General features: G+C 42.9%; 1 protein-coding gene across 2 annotated transcripts; it reads right to left on the bottom strand.

Moving 5' to 3' along the window:
* Nucleotides 1–789: 789 nt before the first annotated feature.
* thbs2a (thrombospondin 2a) lies at nt 790–18826 on the bottom strand. 2 transcript variants are annotated; one of them, XM_041948237.1, is made up of 23 exons: nt 18631–18826; nt 18286–18357; nt 17444–17997; nt 16902–16986; nt 14360–14556; nt 12811–12951; nt 12608–12701; nt 12031–12201; nt 11053–11229; nt 10540–10713; nt 9641–9768; nt 9380–9532; nt 7881–8099; nt 7678–7785; nt 7425–7584; nt 7188–7306; nt 6857–7091; nt 4712–4939; nt 4305–4576; nt 4129–4226; nt 3697–3836; nt 3113–3143; nt 790–2759 (listed from the first exon to the last, which is right to left on the bottom strand). In XM_041948237.1, the coding sequence occupies exons 2-23, from the start codon at nt 18350–18352 to the stop codon at nt 2756–2758; spliced, it is 3555 nt and encodes a 1184-aa protein (XP_041804171.1). In that variant the 5' UTR covers nt 18353–18357; nt 18631–18826; the 3' UTR covers nt 790–2755. The 2 variants fall into 2 exon arrangements, with proteins under 2 accessions (XP_041804171.1, XP_041804172.1); XM_041948238.1 differs by lacking the exon at nt 3113–3143 and having other exon boundaries at nt 791–2759.
* Nucleotides 18827–19183: the final 357 nt, after the last annotated feature.

The following is a 19183-nucleotide window of genomic DNA, read 5'->3' as shown; positions in this document are numbered from 1 at the left end:
TGAAGCAAATTTGTGCATATTCTGTCATCTACTATTGCGTTTTAAGGTTCTAGACAGAGTCCGTCCCAGACATGGATCAGACAAACTTGGTCTGCTTGATAAACCTTTAAAAGGACGAGATGATTTGAAAAGGACATATGTGACATAAATAGTTGAATTAACCATATGTTTGAGGACACTTTTCTTTGAATTGAAGTTATAATTACATGTATGTTACAAGTGACATGCATTTGTACGGTACATGTGCTTTGTGTTTGTAACAGTAAATAACAGGTAATTTTAGTGCTGATGTCTTCCTGACCGCTGAGTGAATCTGAATTTCAATGACTGTCACTGAGTGCGGTAGAATTACAACTGATGATCATAATGATGATAATTCTGGTGATATTTTTATATTTTTCTCATACCTTTTCTCAAGTTCTATGAAAAGACCAAAACCGACAATGAAGTGATCCAACTAACACGTGTTGTACTGTATTTGTATCCAAAGCCTGATACAGGTTATTGTTTAATAACGTGTTGTCTAAAAACTTCTAAGAACCGTTCATATCACTGGGTGATATGTTCCTTCATGATCACAAACGTGGGCACTGTAGTTTCTTTTGAGTCAATCCAACAAACACATGAATACAAATACAAATATAAATACATAAATACTCACGAGCAGTATAGTTCCCTAAAATGTTTAATTTACCCCTGCTTGAGTAACATTTGCTAAAAAACCAAAATGCCCAGCTGTTTATGGAAATTTTTAATAAAAAATATTTTTCTGTTGCAGGTATTTAAAGATGAACATCTTCATTAGGAATAAATGAGTTCGGGGCTGAGAGCCAACTACAAAATAGGGAAGTCAGAAAGACATTTTGTGGGATTTGTCATCAACAACAAAAATATAAATGACCTCGTCTGGCCTTGTTCTTTCAAAAGTATTTTAGCTAGTGTTTCATACCATATGTGTAAGGTTGGTTAAATGCATTATTTTAATAGTGTGACAGTAATTATGACTGGGAGCCTGTCAGTCCTCATGTATATACTGTAATCAACAAAATGGTGTACAAGAGATTTATTTATGAAACAGAACAATCTTACACTAATGTTTGTAGAAAATGTATATCTAACAACACAAGTATACAAAAAAATTTACATTTTGTGCATTGCAAACTCTCAACAAAATGAACAAGATGGAAACCAAACATGGAGGAACACGAATGCTACACAGACTAATGACAACACGGTTGTAAACGAACACGTCCTTGCTCCACACCACACAGTCGCACGGTCACACTTGTTTTTAGGGACCTTCATCTGGATATCTTTTCAACCAACACTGTAAAACTTTCACAACATCCACAAGTGATTCTTATGACTAACATATAAATGAAAAAGCAACTGGAATAAAATGTTTTCACTGCGTTTGATGTCCATGACTCCATCACACGTACCGACAGTTGAAGACTGCTGATGTGATGTGTCACTTGGTGCTCGCTACATAACGTTTGATTCTGATATGTGGCACTTGAACTGCAATTTGATTTATTTCACTACTTTTTAAACACGTGCTATTAACTTGAACTACTTTCTTTTTGTGTGTGGTACAGATAAAAGGTGTTGCAATGTAAGAAAAGGGTGCTTGCTCCAGTGCCAGTAGCCCTGTTTGCAGCCAGTTCTGGTGATGGACCATTTATGAGCTCCTATAGACGTAGTGTGAGCACTGAAAAATGTTCCACATAGTGATGTATCACTTTGAGGACAATGAGGCCCAGTCCGGACAGCTAAGAAAATAAACAGAGTGGCCCTTTTAACATACACATACTACCAGAAATAACCTTCTCTGGCAGCTACAATCACATACATAAACACAGGCTGTGCTTATGCATGTGATTACTTCAAAGCAGCCCAAGTTGATCCTCTCCAAAGCTTTACACTACAGTCTATCTGAAAGAGAAACTAACAAGTAAAGGAAGTGCATGACAAACAAACTAAAAATCTTGCAATACTATACTGTGTTACCTTGACGTTTGTGATATTCAATTATGCATTTTGTCAGTGTAAACAAATAAATAATTATTTACAAACTCTAGCAAAAAAAAAATGCAAAGGAACACAACAAGCAGAGCATAAATAATTTACAAAAGAAATTATAATACAGACTTAGTATAAACATCTTTGGCAATCACTAAAATGGCTTATTTAAATCGTTCACTCAAGTTCTCCATAAAAAAAAAAAAACGAAAGAAAACACATTCAGGATGAAAAGAATGAGGAGAGATAGTAATGGACTTGAGACAGCTAAATGATTACGCTTTGGTTACAGTTTATGTTTGTCAGACACTTTATGATCAGTCGTTTGGCAAAACAGAAGCCATGAAGGAGCCGAAAGATAAAGAACAACCGAGTCACTTACAAGTTGCAGAAATGAGAAACTGTAGGAAAGTACATACAGCATGTAAGTGGTTGTACTATGAATCCTTTAAAATGTAGACATAGGTACACTAGTTATAATTAGATAATCTGCCAAGGCTTTTTTAAAACTCGTCAACTCTCGTCAGTTTTTCTTTCCCAGCTCGGGAGGTGTATCAACAGGAAAACTGAAATCGTCCATGGTTTCCTCTCCAGCGCATGGATCGAGGTAAAACACGGAAAAGAATAGGAAAGTCTCGTTTACGCTGAAATGGATTTCGCGATGACGTGATGTTTACTTTGAGAGATCCTTGTCTTTTTGCCTTCTGGTGTTCGTCTGTCGGGCTTGATTCAGTTATCTGTGAAAGGGTTGAGAAAACAGCTTCCATTACTTCCACATTTAGAATCAAAACGACACACTCAGCGAGATTCACACGGTCAAAGCGCCAGAGTGCAGCAACAACATGTGCACGGTGTGTGCGTCAAAAAAAAGCGCGACTTCATTAACGTGGCTGTGATTGCGAAAAAGGCCGCAGGCTCATTTTCCACTCTGTGGCACTCGACAGAGGGTCTGAAGTCCTTGGACCGACACACAAGGTCTTTCACAATGCATCTGGGGCATTGTACATGGGCAAGCTGACAAGCAGAAACATAGCGTGACTCTTTATTTTGCTTCAGCCAACAAACAACACATAACCCCTCTCATCATTACCTTATGAACGCTGTGGGCAACTCCGGCTTGTCTGAGGTTTGAAAAAGATGTTGAAGGTTTTAAGACTTTACCCACATTATTCAAACACGGAGAAGGTTTTCTCCTTGCGTGGACCACATATGTGTCCCGATTACATACACAATTACTGTACATACACACAAACACATGCAGACGCTTACTGCAGCGAGGAATATCCTGCATAACTAACAACCGAAATATCCTTCAACCAAGAATAAGCTCTCAAACGTCTGTACATACAGTTGTTTACATTTACATATAATGCCTATGTTGCACTGCTCTTACGCCACACAGCATTTATTTTGTTTAAGCACTTGATACCTGGGGCAATATTTCTATTTGATGAGTGATTCAATATGTCTGTTTGTATATCTGCAAGAAAAATTGCTTATCCCCCCTTAATTATAATCATTAACCAGCTCAAACTCTGTGGAATTAATTGAGCAGTGGACTAATGCGGGTATTACATTGTTGGTGCTATTAATTACCAAAAAATCTTTGCATTTGACAGTTAAAAGACAAACATTTCTGGGTTAAAACTTTAAAGCAATGAAAGTTGCACTAACCTCTGCACTCATACTTGAGGTCGGAGAAGAACACCAGCTCTTGTGAGAAGACAAACAAGCCTAACCTTCCTCCGGCAAACGTCTTGTCATAAACTGGTCCTGAGTCGGCCATTATCTGTTTACCTTCGTAGACCACAACCCTGTGAAACACAAGACAAACCTCTTAAGGTGCTGAGATTATGATGCTTAAACGCATATTCTGTCGCTACATTCAGAGATATAAATCTATTCGCATAAGTTAATAAATGTAATTGCTATATTAACTGCATCTCATTTATCACGTTCATGTGCAGAAATGTGTGTCTCTCACTATATCAGCTCTTTCAAGTCTTTCGTACGATGCACTTACAGGCCATGCAGAAAAAAACTGCAGCCTCTCTTTGGAGTCCTGCAATCAAAGTTGTGACTGTTTTGCTCAGCTTTATTCCTTACCTTATAAAGCCAGTCTTTGGTCTGTGGATGAGATGCCACCTGTAAGCTGTGTAGTCCTTCCAGCCAATGTTTTTGGGGTCATGCCACAGAGTGCGCACCTGTGTAAAATAGTTCACAACAATTAATACTGCTCCAGTTTTTAAAACAGACCAGCTAGCATTTAGGCTGCCGCCCACCTGTCCGGGAGTGTTGCCCGTGTGCCACAAAGCATTCCTGAGGTTTTCTCCTGTGCCGGTGGTCGAGTTGACGACTTTGAGCGAAACGCCAGAAATGCCAAAGGCCTTAGAGGGCTTGTCCTCCCAGTAAGTCTGTGTGATCTGCTTCCACATTACTACATAAAAGCGCCCACTTGACTGGTAGCCGAACACAAAGCCTGCATAGTCATCATCTCTGTCCGTGTTCACGTACATCGTTCCACTGAAGTCCACAGCATTGAACTCATCAAAACCTGTGATGGTGTGAAAGAGGCGTGAGGCCAGATATTAAGGCTCTGTTCAGTGAAATGGAGTGAAATTTTTTAAAGTGCAGAAAATTAACATGAAATGGTTGTTGGGAGGAAACTTTGTATATGTGCGTTGCTCACCTACTGCAATGCCTGGGTCAGAGTTGGCAGTCTGAACCAGCTCTTTGCCCTGGTGTCTGACCACCCAGTTGGGATCAATTTGAGTGGTTCCCTTAGGATCCAAGTGGACCATCTGGAACTTCCTGAAGTCTGTGACGCTGATGGCATTGTTCTCCGGACACACATCAAGAATATCTGGGATATTGTCGTTGTCAAAGTCATCTTTACAGGCATCTCCTCTTCCATCCCCTGTTAAATAAAGGACATCAAACAAATAGGTTTAACCTCATTTAAATTAGACATGCATTATATAAGCTGTATTTTACTATTTTTCCATAGATTGGAAGCATCTCTATGGCAGCTAATGTGAGTGCCATAGTACTCCCACTGCAGTAAATGTTGAGTAGCAACTCCAAGCTAATGTTAGAAATGAATGGGGAAAATAGCTATTTCTACCAGGAAACTGGCTTTTATACCTTTGCCAAGTCCACTAAGCAAAATCAGCCATCTTTTCATGCTGTGACAACTTCCACTGATTCTTGTAACTATCTGAAGCCTGAAGTCTATTAGAGCCAGACTGCAGGCCAGGAGCTCACAGTGGAAAGGACGCCAGTGGCTAATGAAGGCCACGGCGTAGGAGTCGCTAGCTGCTTTCTGTCATCATCTTTCTTATTTCACAAGGGGCTAAAATGATTCTATCAAATAAACACTATCTGACGAGCTGTGAAGAAAGCGAACACGTCAGTGTCCAGCGCCTTCCGCCTTCGTGGTCTGTTTCCAGTTATAGACAGCTGTACAAACTCCAGGTAACCCTGCTCAAATTGGGCACTGTGGATTAATCACGAGCAAAGCCTAAAGGAAATAAAAACTTCACGGCCTGGCCTGTGCCCTCCCGGGCAGCTCACTGAAGTCATGCAGAATGACATCACCCATGCCAACCCGGCCACTGACTCTTTCCACAGCCACCACATTTCACACCTGCTGTAGTGGAGCTAATTGCTGACTGTGAAAACATCTGGGAGAAGGCGTGAGTACAAAGTGGAATCCATGGGAGAGAGACTATTTAAGCAAGCAGACAGACAAATACCGAGCCATTATACTAGCTATAAATCTTACTATAGATTATCATTTCCCAGACTGACAAGCACAGCTACAGTCTCAATGAGTCTCTTTATGTGAAGGAATGTGAAATAAACTGATCATGTGAGATTAATGGTGGTAATTAACTAATGGATCCACAACAATTGTGCAACCCCTTTTGCTAATACAATCAAAAGCTCTAACAGCTCCTAAGTTGACCTTGTGGTTAGAACATTTTGTCAACTCCTGCTGTCTAGGTCAAGAATGAACCTTCAATCTCATCACTGGCATACTGTACTATACTAACTTAAAACCTACCTCACAAAAGCTTTGTACGACCATGTATGCATTACTGCATTAAAGCTGCAGCAGGCAACAACCGAACGTACACGATGCAAAACCTTCCACCTGTCTCTCTCTGCTGCCTCGTATGACTTCTTAGAGCCCCTCTCACCAAACCCACAAGTTTGAACGGCAGCAGAAGGAGTCGTGGAAAGCCTCTGAAACCTCATGTCTCGTAGGGCTGCTTTCCATACTGTGAGCCCCGCCAAGGACCTGGTCTCTCTCTTCTGAAAGACAGCCCTCAAGAGCTTCACGGCCCCGGGGCAGATTGCCTTCAGAGGCAGCTGCAATGCTGCAGGATGACAGGCTATTACACCACACACACACACCACTGTCCCCACCTAAAAGTTATTCTCCACTGTTTGTCATCATGCCTCTTTGCCAACTCATTGATACAAGCGCCATGGTGTGAGCCTGAAGCTCCGTGTGCAGCCGGGATGTGTCCGCACATGTGTTTTGTACTATATGCCGTTGGCCGTAGGTTTCACTGTCTGAAGGGATGTGCACATGCATCTGTATTTGTAGAACAGCCAATAGGAAAGCCTGAAATGAGCTGTGATTGGCTAATTTTTTTAAAGCCTGAAAACAGAACCAAGAGGAGTAACAAAAGTCTAGTTCTGTCTAAGAACACTTGAATTGCCTACTACAGCTTTAAACAGTGTGTACACCACTGGGAAAATCAACAGTAACATCAACAACTGTATTCACATGATTGGGCACCCAATCATGGTGATACGTCCTCACCATCAGAGTCCAGCTGGTCTGCGTTGGGTGTCAGTCTGCAGTTGTCCTTGTCGTCAGGTACACCATCGTCATCATCATCATAGTCACATGCGTCACCTTTGCCATCCTTGTCATGGTCAGCCTGGTTGGCGTTGGCCACATATGGACAGTTGTCCAGGTTGTTCTGATGGCCATCTTCATCAATGTCCTGGTTGTTGTCACACTGATCTCCAACCAGGTCATTGTCTACGTCAGTCTGTTGGACAAAAACAGACAGAGGATAACATTATTCACACTTCCTGTTCTTCCTGCTGTATTGGAACGTATCATTAAATGCAGTGTGGTTCAATACCTGGTCAGGATTGTGTAGCAATGGACAGTTGTCACACTGGTCACCAACCCCATCCATGTCAGTGTCCTTCTGGTCAGTGTTGTACACATAGGGGCAGTTGTCATTCTCATTCATAATATCTGAGGAAAAAGGTCAGTTGATGACATACTCTTGAGGATTTAAGGTTTAAACCTAGTAATTAGCTGCCCTAAAAGGACTGATTACAGGATTGTATCTGTTTAGGTTTGGCTATTTTACCATCTCCATCAATGTCCACTGCACAGGCATCCCCTTCACCATTGTGGTCCGTGTCTATTTGAGCAGGGTTGTGCTCATAGGGACAGTTGTCGCAGCGGTCACCAACTTCATCCTTGTCAAAGTCAAACTGGCGAGGATTGTACAGCAGGGGACAGTTGTCCTGTTGTGGTAATGTATGGTTGTTAGGGAACTGTTCGATTATCATGAATCTGACCAGACAATAAAATGTGTCCATGTGCTAAAACTATTGTACCCTCTCATCTAGAATTCCATCGTTGTCGTCATCCTTGTCACAAGCATCTCCTTGACCGTCTTTGTCAAAGTCTTCTTGTCCAGAGTTGGGAAGGCTAGGGCAGTTATCCTGAAATAATTGTGGGAAGTTCAGACACTTTACAGATGCTGTTGTTTAGAATCACTGCAGAATAGTCTACATCAAATAAGGTGATGAAGAAATACCTTCTTGCAGTGGTAAGTGGCGTTGGCACCGCACACAAGGTTTTGATTGGGCCAGCCATCCAAGTCGGAGTCTTCTCCACAAATGAAGCCATCTCCAGCATAACCGGTCCTACACTCACACTTGTACATAGGGTCACTGAAGTGGCTGATGTAGATGCATTCGGCATATTTGTGACAGTTGTGCGTCTTGTCCTTGCATGGGTTCTCTGGTTGACACACCTAAAGAAGAAACAGGGCAGGTGGAACTTCATTACTGACCTACATCCAACATCACAGGGACTGGATGTGATCTGCCTGAAAAAGAAGAAAGCTGATCCTCTATGCCCTTGTCATCTGTCTTTTTACATGGTTTCCATTTTGTTGTCAGCTTCTATCAACATGTCCAAGTTAAGAGTACCACAACTCTTTGGACCTTTCTTTTGGAGGGCCACTCTAAACTGAGGGTTACTGCAAATCTGAAGTAATGGATTAAGGGAGAGATTTTGGACGAAGCCAAAGTGTGGGGCACTCCTGGGTACAGTTGATTTTATGAAATCCCACTTAAGGCATCATACATCCCACTACAACTGACTGCTGCCCCTTTATTTCGGCACAAGGTATTCACAGCTGCCACTCATTACCAGAGGATGAACATAGCTCCAGTTTGGATGCCACTCCATGAGCTCATAAAGCAGAAAGTGACAGCATGAACAGGCCTTTGATCAAAACTGTGAAATGGAGCCCCTTAATGCCAACACTGAGACAATTCCCTTTTCCCCAAATCAATTAGTGAAATTGGAGTATCATATCAAAGACAAGCAGCTGCAGAGGCCACAGAGTGACAAAATAGTCCACAAGGGATATTATGCAAGTGCCTGTTAGAGCAGCACAGCAAGTTTTTCAGTTGTCCAGGGACTCTGTGAATTCAGTGACCACACGCATATTGAATTACCTGTGATGCTACTAAAACATAGCAGGAGTTATGGCAGGAGTGGAGAGTGAAAATACTGAGCTGTTTTTTCAAGATATGGTGGGTAGAGTCACGGTTAAAAAAAAGCTTCAAAGCATTTTGCTTGAATAAAAGCACTGATTCATTCAACATTTACAGTAAAAATACTGTATGAAGAACCGGTTCAATGTGCCTCTGATCTTACAATGAAAGTACCATAAATGTGTAACACATGTTTGTTGTTAAGAGTTGCCCAACTCTCCTCCCTCTCGTTCTGCTTGCTGATACTGGGTCAAGGTGAGTCTAATTCATATATGGTGGCCCGGGGCCTCCCGTCCAACACTGTGTAAACACTTTCACTGCAAGAATGAGGTTTATAAATCACCAGAATGGCTGCGTCCATCCTTCATAAATTTGGATCTGACATACAAAAATCCTGCTTTTGAAAATCTGCCATTGCATCCTTTCCTTCACCGCATTTTGTTCTCACTTCTCCAAAACCTACCCCTGTTTGAATGGCATCCAATCAATAGTCTGTTACTGCCACTGAATGAGAAGAGCTTCAGCTCACCTGTTTGTTCTTCTTGGCAGCCTCCACACCCATACCGAAAGGCTGGGTGCCCTTGTAACGCTTTGGACAGGGCAGACAGTGGAAACCTGGATCGGTGTTGACGCAGCGCTGCGTTCCACCCACTTTGTAGCAAACATCAGACACCATGTCACACTGGAGGTGGGAAAGACGAGCATGAGTACAATGGAAACAAATAATTCCATGAATGAAGCCTTAAATACACATCTGGTTTATGCACATAAGAAAAACAGGAACCTTTACCTCATTAATGTCTTCACAGTGGGTACCATTTCCGCGGAAACCAGCAGGGCATGGGCCACATTCCCAGGATCCATCTGGAGAGCTGTTGCAATCCACTCCCCCAAAGCATGGGTTAGACAAGCAGCCATCTACAAGGAATATAGACAATAAGCATGGATACAAGCAAGGAAAAATGATACATATACAGGATATATTATTTGGACATATCTGTATAGTGTGTCCACAAATGGGACATACTCTTCACCCAAATTACAAAAAACAGGAGTGAAAGTATTTTCTCTAGCTGTATGAAACCATGCACAAAGGTTTAGTTTTATTTGTCCAGATTTTTGATTTTTGTCAAAAATACAGCCAATTGTTTTTCTTTTTAGATTTTGGGTAAACCAACCCCTTTAAAGTCTGCATTCAGTCAAATATATGTATCATCATAAAATTATGTTATGAAAGTAACAAGACTGAGAGTCTACAGCCATGCTAGCTATTCTACTCTGCTGTGCTTTGACCGTAATGCTATTGTTAGCACGCTAACATGCTTACAATTACAATGCTAACATGCTGATGTTAGCGAGTATAATGATGACCATTTTCAGCATCTAACTTTAGTGTGTTAGCATTTGCTAATTGCACAAAGAACAGCGGAAGCTGATGGAAATGTCATTAGTTTTGCAGTTATTTGGTTGGTGATTGTGATTGTGAAGTGTCAACCCCATGGTGGCAGTAGATAACAAGTCATAGGATCACAAAAGTCAGCAGGATTCACCTTCTGGGGAGCATGAATGTCTGTACAAATTTCACTGCAATCCTTTCAGTGGCAGTAGACCAACTGACTGGTCGACATTTCCATCACTAGAACCTGTTGTTTGCATGGCTAAAAACAATGTAGAGTGACGGGTGCTCACCTATAGGACAGTCCTTTTTGTTACAACTGTCACTGTCGTTGGCCTCCCCGATACACTTATTGCCGCCATGCTGAGGATGAGGGCTATTGCACTCACGCTTACGACTTTTGACTCCCCCTCCGCATGTTGCTGAACAGGTTGCCCATGGAGACCAAGGGCCCCAACCACCATCGACTAAAAAGACACAGAAATAAATGCTCAGTAGTTATTCTTTGACATATCAAACAAATTTCTTCCAAAAATTGTTTGTTTCTAAATAAAAATATGTCAACACTCAAAGTATGAAATCTGAAGAGCAGCCAGAAAAATCAGAAGCCTGGAACTTAATACCCCAAGAGAAAACATATTGAGCTGATTTGAGTCAACATTTCCTGAAAGACAGTCAGGAGGTCAGTCCAAAACACATGGGGAATGTCGCCTCAGGGGAGCCATGAGGCATGAGGAAGTTTGGTTGTTCGACACGGGCACTGCTGTAGTGGAGATGCTGCTTTTGACTGCAAGTGAAACACTCACTGGGGCACGGCTTGGCAGTGCAGCGCTGAGTCTCTCTCCCGCTTCCCTCACAGTCTTTCCCTCCGAGTTGCGGCACAGGAGCGTTGCAGTGTCGTATTCTGGTGATCTGTCCTTCTCCACAGGTCACTGAGCAGGACGACCACGGCGACCACAAACTCCACCCTCCGTCCTGACGAACTGGGTATCAAACATCAAACATATCAGGCAGAGATCACCAAAACACATGTCATGTATTATCTTCTGGATTTCCACTCAGTCAAACGGTTACAGATATGTATAGTTTGGAAAAGTAACAACAGCAGAAAATGGACACCGCATTTTGTACAAGTAAACATTCTGTGGTGCTGGTGACAATGGCTCACTTTCAAAGATGTTCTAAGATGCTTGCGCCAGTATTTATGTCACTGTGGGTAAACTACCCGCCAGCGGTTAGACTGATTCAGTCACTCACACAGATGCAGTGTAATGCTAGCTGCAAGCAATAACACATGCTAATCCCACAATTCATGAAACACCCAATTCATCAAATTCATCAGTTTTAAAGCTAGCAAAATGTCCTGACATCCCACATCTTATATGGCACATCTAATGATCAAATTCATTAATATTTTATATTTTTGCATGACAGGCGGTGGTGAGTCATTGCATTGGTGTGGAACACCCTCTCAGCCAGTGATTTATTTGGAATTAACTGGACTGGGCACACCCTGCAACCCGACCATGAGATCCAGCTCTTCAGTGGGATTCAGTCTCACTCAGATGGATCCATTTTCAACAGATTTATGGAGGCGTGAACTCTGTCTTTTGCGATCTCATATTTAACTCAGTACTGAGTTTTAGAACGGTTCCATCATCCCTGCCATATGTCATACTGTTGTTTGTTTTAAATTATTGTGCAATTGTGGCAATGGCAGAGACATACTCTAACCAAGCACTACAGCAGTTACTACTTCATATTTAAATGAAAATACCACTCACCACGGCTATCGCATTTGCCTAGGCTGCACTTGCGGGTCTGGATGGAAGGTCCAGTGCAGGGGTTGCTGGTTGCATCACATGATCGACCCCTTTGTTGAGTTCCTGTACCGCAGGTGACTGTGCACTCGGTCCACTCTGACCATGGGGACCAGCCATCCTCACTGTCTTTAGCTGGCAGACATGAAAACACAAAGTCAACATGTTCCTTTTTTTTTATAGAAGAAACACTCCCATATCCACTCAGTGTTAAAACAGAATAATAAAAGCTCTAGCAAGGGTCAAACTACACTGTTTTTATTCTTTATGTCAGCCTGTTTATCACATGACCTCATCTGAAAAACCCACAGTAGCCATTCTGTGTGTCTTATATTTTGACCAATAAATATGTGGTTCGCTCACAAAGACAAACTGGCTGCAACAGTCCTGTGGTATTAAAATTTAATACGTGTGGAATATTGTTTTTACAGCACATTGAGCCATTAATTCAAAATAGCATGCATGCATAAAACTGCGTGTGTGTTTCTAATTGCGTTTATATGCTGGAAGCGTCGGCTAATAGGAAGTTCCGACTACTTACGCAAACACACGGGGCAGCACTCGCCGTCGACAAATGAGGGGCTGGCACAGGCCACTGGGGGGCATGTAATTTGGTGACACACGATCTTGGACTCCTGCCATCAGCGAATATTAGAGATACTGTATATCAGGGTCATTGGCATCGTAGATGCAGTAAATCTGAAGAAGTAAATCTGAACATATTTCCATATGACTTGGCACTACCTGGCAAGTACATTTGGTGCAGCTGTCCACAACCCAGTCCTCCTTATCGTCAAACAGGCGGCCATCCTGCCAGCACATGTTTTTCTCTTTAGAGTTCTTCATCCTCCCAAGGGTGTCCTTCATGGCTGTGTTCTCCTCCGTCTGAACATAGAGACAGATTTGCACTCAGAAAGCAGACCAGTCAGAAATGATTAGGACACATTCACGAGAAAGGTACGCTGCATTCCATTCAGCATGTGAAGGTACAATACACCTGCTGACAAGCCGGTTCTTTCAGAGAGCGCATGTGAGGAACAGTATATCCTGCGCCAGCTGGGATGCTGTTACTCATGTACGATCTTTATAGAAGTAAGATTAATTATGTTGAAAACTAGTCGCGTTAAAGCACAAACATTGCAGTCTGAGAAACACAACCACCATTATAGAAATCATCATGATTAAGGGCTAAATGTAGCACACAGTCATCCTTTCAATGAACCTGTCCCATCGACATATATCTTTCTCCAGCTTAGTGATGCATCATACCATTCTGACATCTTTCAGCCTGATGAGAGAAAAGAGGTCCAGAGAACACAGGCCAGAAAGATGAATGACTAATTTTTAAATGAACTCCAAAAAGTACACCTACACAAAAAAGCTACTCCATTGTATTAACGAGAATACTTGTAAAATGGTAATTTTAAAATGTGCTTCTCATTACGGCAAATTGCAAACACTAAATTTCTTTATATCTCAAATGTTTCTAGGAAAATATCCCATGGAAAAGCGTTGCTTAGTTATGCACTTTGTAACCTCCAACCCACTTGGAGACCAGGGGATCTCTGGCTGGACTCCTGAACACTTGGGAACTGTCAGTCGGTAAACTACTGCCAATGGTGTGTATGTGTGTGTGTATATGCATGTGTGTGTGTGCATGTGTGTGTGCGTTGTCCTCCCGTTTGGAAAAGGGAGGCAGCAACGTGCAGCACTAGAATCTAAGACACCACTCGGTCTGGAAGAGCCTCAGGGACCCTTCTCATCCCAGCCGTGTTTTTTTTCCCTTCCCAAGGTTCATGCCCAGACTCTCTTATTGCTGGGAGGCTCCCAGAGGAAACACATGGGCTGTTTAAACACAGCCAGAAATTAGACTGGACCCCATAGCTGCCAGGGGAACACTTCCTATATCCACATGTAACATGTCATAAAATCTGTCTGACTCACGCTGCCACAGATAGCGGGAGTCAAACGGGTTCAGCCATCGCAGGCGACTGTATAAACAGTCCTGCGGCTACTTACTGTTTGCTTTCAAACCAATGTAGGTTACCTAGTAACCTAATTCAAACCTCTTACCTCCTGGCTGGAGCTATGTGGATTGTATCATTTATTTTCCTAAAATGTCAATTTCCTCTAAAATGTGTATTTTCTTCCCTCACACAAAGACAGATTTTGGCGATTTCGCATTCATCACTGAAATTGGGCAGTAAAGTACAGCGGAACAGGCAGCAGCTTGTCTAAAACAAACACAAGTCAGGATTGTGTTGATTTACACTATGTCACTTCTGCTACTTACCACTTTTTGCAAGCCATCAATAAGGTTACTGACAACGACACGGAGGCCTTTGAGCTCCTGGAACATGGTGCTAAGTTCCTCACAGGAGCGTTCGCACATTTCTGCACCCGCCTCGTCCGTCTTCTGACCGATAATGTTTGTAGTGATGGAGGGACTCACGTCCACAATTTCTGTGCTCTCGCTCACAATATTATCATCTGGAGGGGCAAAAAAAAAAAAGAGACATTAGGAAAGCAAAATGAATGAGCAACACAGACAAGTGATGGAAAACATGTTGGAGAGATATGATGATTGAAACACAAGGACTCTGATTTCCTGTTTTCCTGTAGGCATCCCAAAGATCACAACAATGCAGTGATTACAATGTTTATTATGTTCCCAAAAACAGATGTTCAGTCAGCGGTGTTTTATTTGAAAAATGTATCTGTTTGAAATGGTGACAGTAACTCTTTCCACCAGAGATGACAGCAGGGTTGGCTGTGGGAGGGGGTGGCATTGCAGAGTTTAAAAAACAGAAATCTGGGTGTTCTTTGTGTGAAACCACGCTGTTGTCATAAATCTCCACGACCTTTCAGATAAGTGGACACTTCTAGTATGAACTGAACAGACTGGAGCGACCACACAGATGGATTTACAAGGAGCCTGTGAAGCTCACGGTCTTGTCCTTACAGCTGATCAGTAGCAGAGGCACTACAGATACCCTCGTCTAGATGTCAACACAGTAGAATAAAAGTGTGTGAAAATCCCTTAATCATACATTACTAACACCAAAGGTTTGACACTTGAAATTCCTTCAGTGCATAATGTAAAGAGGAAGGCAATCTGAAACTGCAGGTTTGTTTGAAGGGCATAATGAGGCTAAACGTTGAGTTTGTGCACATCTACAAATCTGCAGCAGGAAGTCCAGCCCAGAATAACGTGTCTGCCAGCTGTGCTCTTTGTGCAGCGCAGACAGGCGAAAATGCAAATCACTGAGCAGGACGGGGCATCTTGTGCGGGGCGGAGTTTGCATTAAACCGTATGAAATTATGAGTATTTATCCCTTAAATTAAACTTTATGAATTGTGATGCTGAAAACAAACACACAAGACACATATCAAAGCTCCATGGAATGCCTGTCATTCAGCCAGAGCACAGCACGTATCTGCAACTGGTTTGGATCTTGCTATGCAAATTGTTGAAGATTAATAGCAGGCCGGGGACTCTAAATCAAGAAGTCGTTCAAATTGCCCAATGATATCCCACTGTAGCCAGTGCTGTGTTTTCTTTCCTTTTCAGTCTGCTGGATTCATTCAAATCTCAGGAGGGCTTCACGCTGTGTGTGCATGTGAACGCGTGCTAGCTCGTCTGTGAAAGCATTTACACATTCTTCTCTCCCTGATAGGCAGTTTTCTCAAAGCAGATAGAGGAAAGACTTGAAGAAAAAAGGGCAAACAAGATCGGGTAGTTTTAATATTGCTCATTAATGTCCAACATGACAGCTTTTATGAGCGTGGGTTGTGTGGGTTTATGGGTTACTTTTGGCATTGAGATTGCTACCAGTGCAGAACCTCGACTGGTACCAGCCAGCATGGAGAAAACTTCCAGGCCTTGGTGACATTTGTTAAACAAATAAACTCATTCAGCTGGAATTCAACACCGCTTGTGGCAACAGAAATGAAACAACCTCTCTATCACGGACGAATACACACACGGCATATGGATTTGCTTTGTCACACTGAACCAAAAACACTGTTTCCTGGTCTGCTGCCCCTTCAGCTTTGCTTTAAAGGATAATTATCTACATATTTACTCGGATATCTGTGTTTTTAGTTGCAGCCGCTCTTCACGTGAGCCCCGCTGATGATCACGAGATACTATTCCTCATGTGAGCAAAGCTTCAGCTGAGAAAAGCAACCCAGTCAGCCAATTCATGACTTCATTGTGTGTGTGTGTGTGTGTGTGTGTGTGCAGCTGGAAGAGGAAGCTCCCCACTCCGCAGTATAGCATTCACTTTCTTTTTTCTATTTTCTTTCCCAAGGCATTATCCAGAGTCCCCTGCCAATGGAAATAAATGTAAGCATCTGTATCTCCTTTTGTTCACCACGCACATTATTCGACCTCAAGCCACCGCATGGACGCGGCTGTTTCCGTAAACATGAAGTAATGGTGGGAGATCTTGCCACATATCAGATCTGCAAGCTTTCTGACCCACTTACAATAAAGAAAAGGACCAAAAGAGTTAAATCCATACAAACGGAGTCAACTGAGAACGCTAAGCTGTTTGGTTTGTAGAGTTTCCATGGCCTGACGCTTAACAAAACACAGATACCATGCTTTGGAGGGTTGCATGTGAAAGAGTTTTCCAATCACATCTGCGAGGTATCGGGCTTGAAACGGTTTGCAAATATAATTGGTTTGACTCATCATTTGGCTCATAAAAAATCACATAAAAAGAAATGGTTCCCTCTGACAGAGTATGGCGGGAGCTTGAGGTTGAGAGCTGGTTTAACCACCTTGAAGATAACCGCAAAAGAAAAAAACTAAAGAAAAACACTCCCACCTTGTTTAGTGACCTCGCAGTCTCTGCTCAGCAGCACGTCTTCCACTGTGGTGTCAAAGATGAAACGCACGTTCTGCAGAAGGCCCTGTTGGTAAGATAAAATGTGTCGTTATTGCATATTTTGACTATTTCAGAACTGACTTGTGTTCATTTTCTCTACCCACTCACTCCTATTCATGCATGCATTGGGATAGAGTCTAACAGACAAACACACTCTTGACCTAGTCACACACATTCACACTCAGTTTTACACACAAGGGGCAATTTAGAGTCTAAATTTAGAGTCCTTTCCACTCAGAAAGGCCAGGGCAATGCTGAGCCTCTCTGCCATACTTTGATGAGGGAGTATGTTAGTCTCTGCTCCTGGAAACTTAGTTAAGACCACAATTCAGTTGCTTGTAACACAATATCGTAGGGCCATTTAACTCTCCCGGCACAGCTGGAAAAGTCACAAAGAGACTGAAGTAGGAAGGCAAATACAGGTCCCACATTTTGGGGAAATCCCTGGTCTAGCTACCAAAAAGCCACAGCCTCTGTCTTACCCTGAAGTGGTTCTCCCGAATGGATCCCTTTGCAACATACATGCGGCTTCCTTCAGCCTGCAGGTGCTCGTAGAAAGGCTCATCCAGGATGAAGCTGTCCATCAGGCTGCAGCCCACAAACAGGTTTGCATTTTCCCCATGAATATGAAGGGTGATATTCTTCCACTGCGAGTCAGACAGGTCCACGTCCTCGAATGAAACAATGTTCTGGGAGCCGTCCATCATGTATATCAGGTCCAGAGTGTTGGCCCTTCCGTTGGACACAATCTCAAACTGCCGGCGGCCATCGGGGCCCTCCAAACCAATCAGGGTGCCCCGCGAGGCGCGGTCCTGCCGTATGCTGGCCACAAACACAAAGCCCTCATTGTTTTGGATCTGTTGTAGTATTTGTTTTAGTATGGGGGGGCTCACTGGGGGCAGGTGGTCAAAACGGATGAAGCGGTAAGCAGGGGCATCTGAGTTTTGGCCCCTGAACTGTTTGGCCCCCAGAGTCTTGCGTGTGATGTGGCTGATTTCAAACAAATCAAATGACGTCTCATCCTCCTGCTCGCCATCTAGAAATCAGACAAGAGGAAAAGCAACTGCACCGTCAGGGGAGAGTTCAGAATGCCTTTTAGAAAATGGAGCGGCTGTTTTTAGGAAAATGAAAAGAGGGCAAATGGTAAACAAATGGCAAAATGTTCAGAGTGTTAAACTCCTCACTTTCACCTTTTCAGCGTCAAAACCTTCACTGCAATGGATGATTGCACCTCAAGATAATTTAAATCATCACCATCATCTTATCAATAACTCCAGTATTATTACTAGGCAACCTCACAGTCATGCAGAAGTTTTCCACTTACCTTGAGTTAATGCGTGGAGGAAATGAAATGATAGGAGCAGCAAGAAGAGACTTCTCCTGAGTATCATATCTCCTTTAAAAAAAACGACAGAAATGCTTTGAATAAGTTTTTATGTCCCTCTTGTCATCCCGGGTCATTCTCAAATGTGGAGTTTGCACACGAGCCTCTCAGCTACCCAGAGAATAATTAGAAATAAACACATAAATGAAGCGAGATAATAACGCTGCATTAGAAGACACACTAACGTCCCAGCATCATGTGGTGCTTTCAGAGCTCTCAGCCATGAATTACTCTCCACGCGAAGAGGTTCAAAGAGAAAAGCTGCTGCGCGTCCATGCAACTTACCTGATGAGTGAACTTTCTTTTTGCTTTTAATGCAGTCAGATATCCGACAACAAGAAAATGATTAAAAAAAAAAAGTTTGAAAACGCGGATTTATTTGACGATCTGAGCCGATGGTTAAATGAATGAGAAGCGGTATCCCCTGTAAACCCCGTGCGTAAAAACCGTACAGTCCACTTGGGTTCCCAACATCCACAGCCTGGAGGACTTGAGGCACAACACTGACTGCGGCACCCACCTCCCTCCTCCTTATATAGAGGCTCGCAGAGAGCCTGTCAATCAAAAATCTTTCGGGGTATGAACAGTTTGAGGACGGTTGTTAAGAGACAGAGTTACATAATTATCTTCCGATGGCGTAATTTTTCTTATCCGTGCTCACACACAGAGGCTGGTATGGGGGGTTCGTGACCCCTCCCCTCCACTCTCCCTCTCTCTCTCTCTCTCTCCTCGGGATGCCCACCATCCCCTCCCTACATCAAGCACACCTTCCCTCTGTGTCTGGGGCCAGCTCACACTCACTGGAGAGGAGAGATGGAGGGAAGTGGGCTGTTCAATG

This window comes from Chelmon rostratus, chromosome 11, assembly GCF_017976325.1.
Source record: "Chelmon rostratus isolate fCheRos1 chromosome 11, fCheRos1.pri, whole genome shotgun sequence".
Lineage (NCBI taxonomy): Eukaryota > Metazoa > Chordata > Actinopteri > Chaetodontiformes > Chaetodontidae > Chelmon > Chelmon rostratus.
This window is presented reverse-complemented; position numbering and strand designations above follow the sequence as displayed.

Bases quoted from the DNA above. Each gene is read 5' to 3' on its own strand.
- thbs2a (XM_041948237.1), bottom strand. From the start codon at position 18,352: ATGATACTCAGGAGAAGTCTCTTCTTGCTGCTCCTATCATTTCATTTC. The intron at 17,998-18,285 runs GTAAGTGGAAAA...TCTGATTTCTAG, and splicing joins CCTCCACGCATTAACTCAAG to ATGGCGAGCAGGAGGATGAG. The intron at 7,307-7,424 runs GTAAAATAGCCA...CTTTTTCCTCAG, and splicing joins AGTGGACATTGATGGAGATG to ATATTATGAATGAGAATGAC.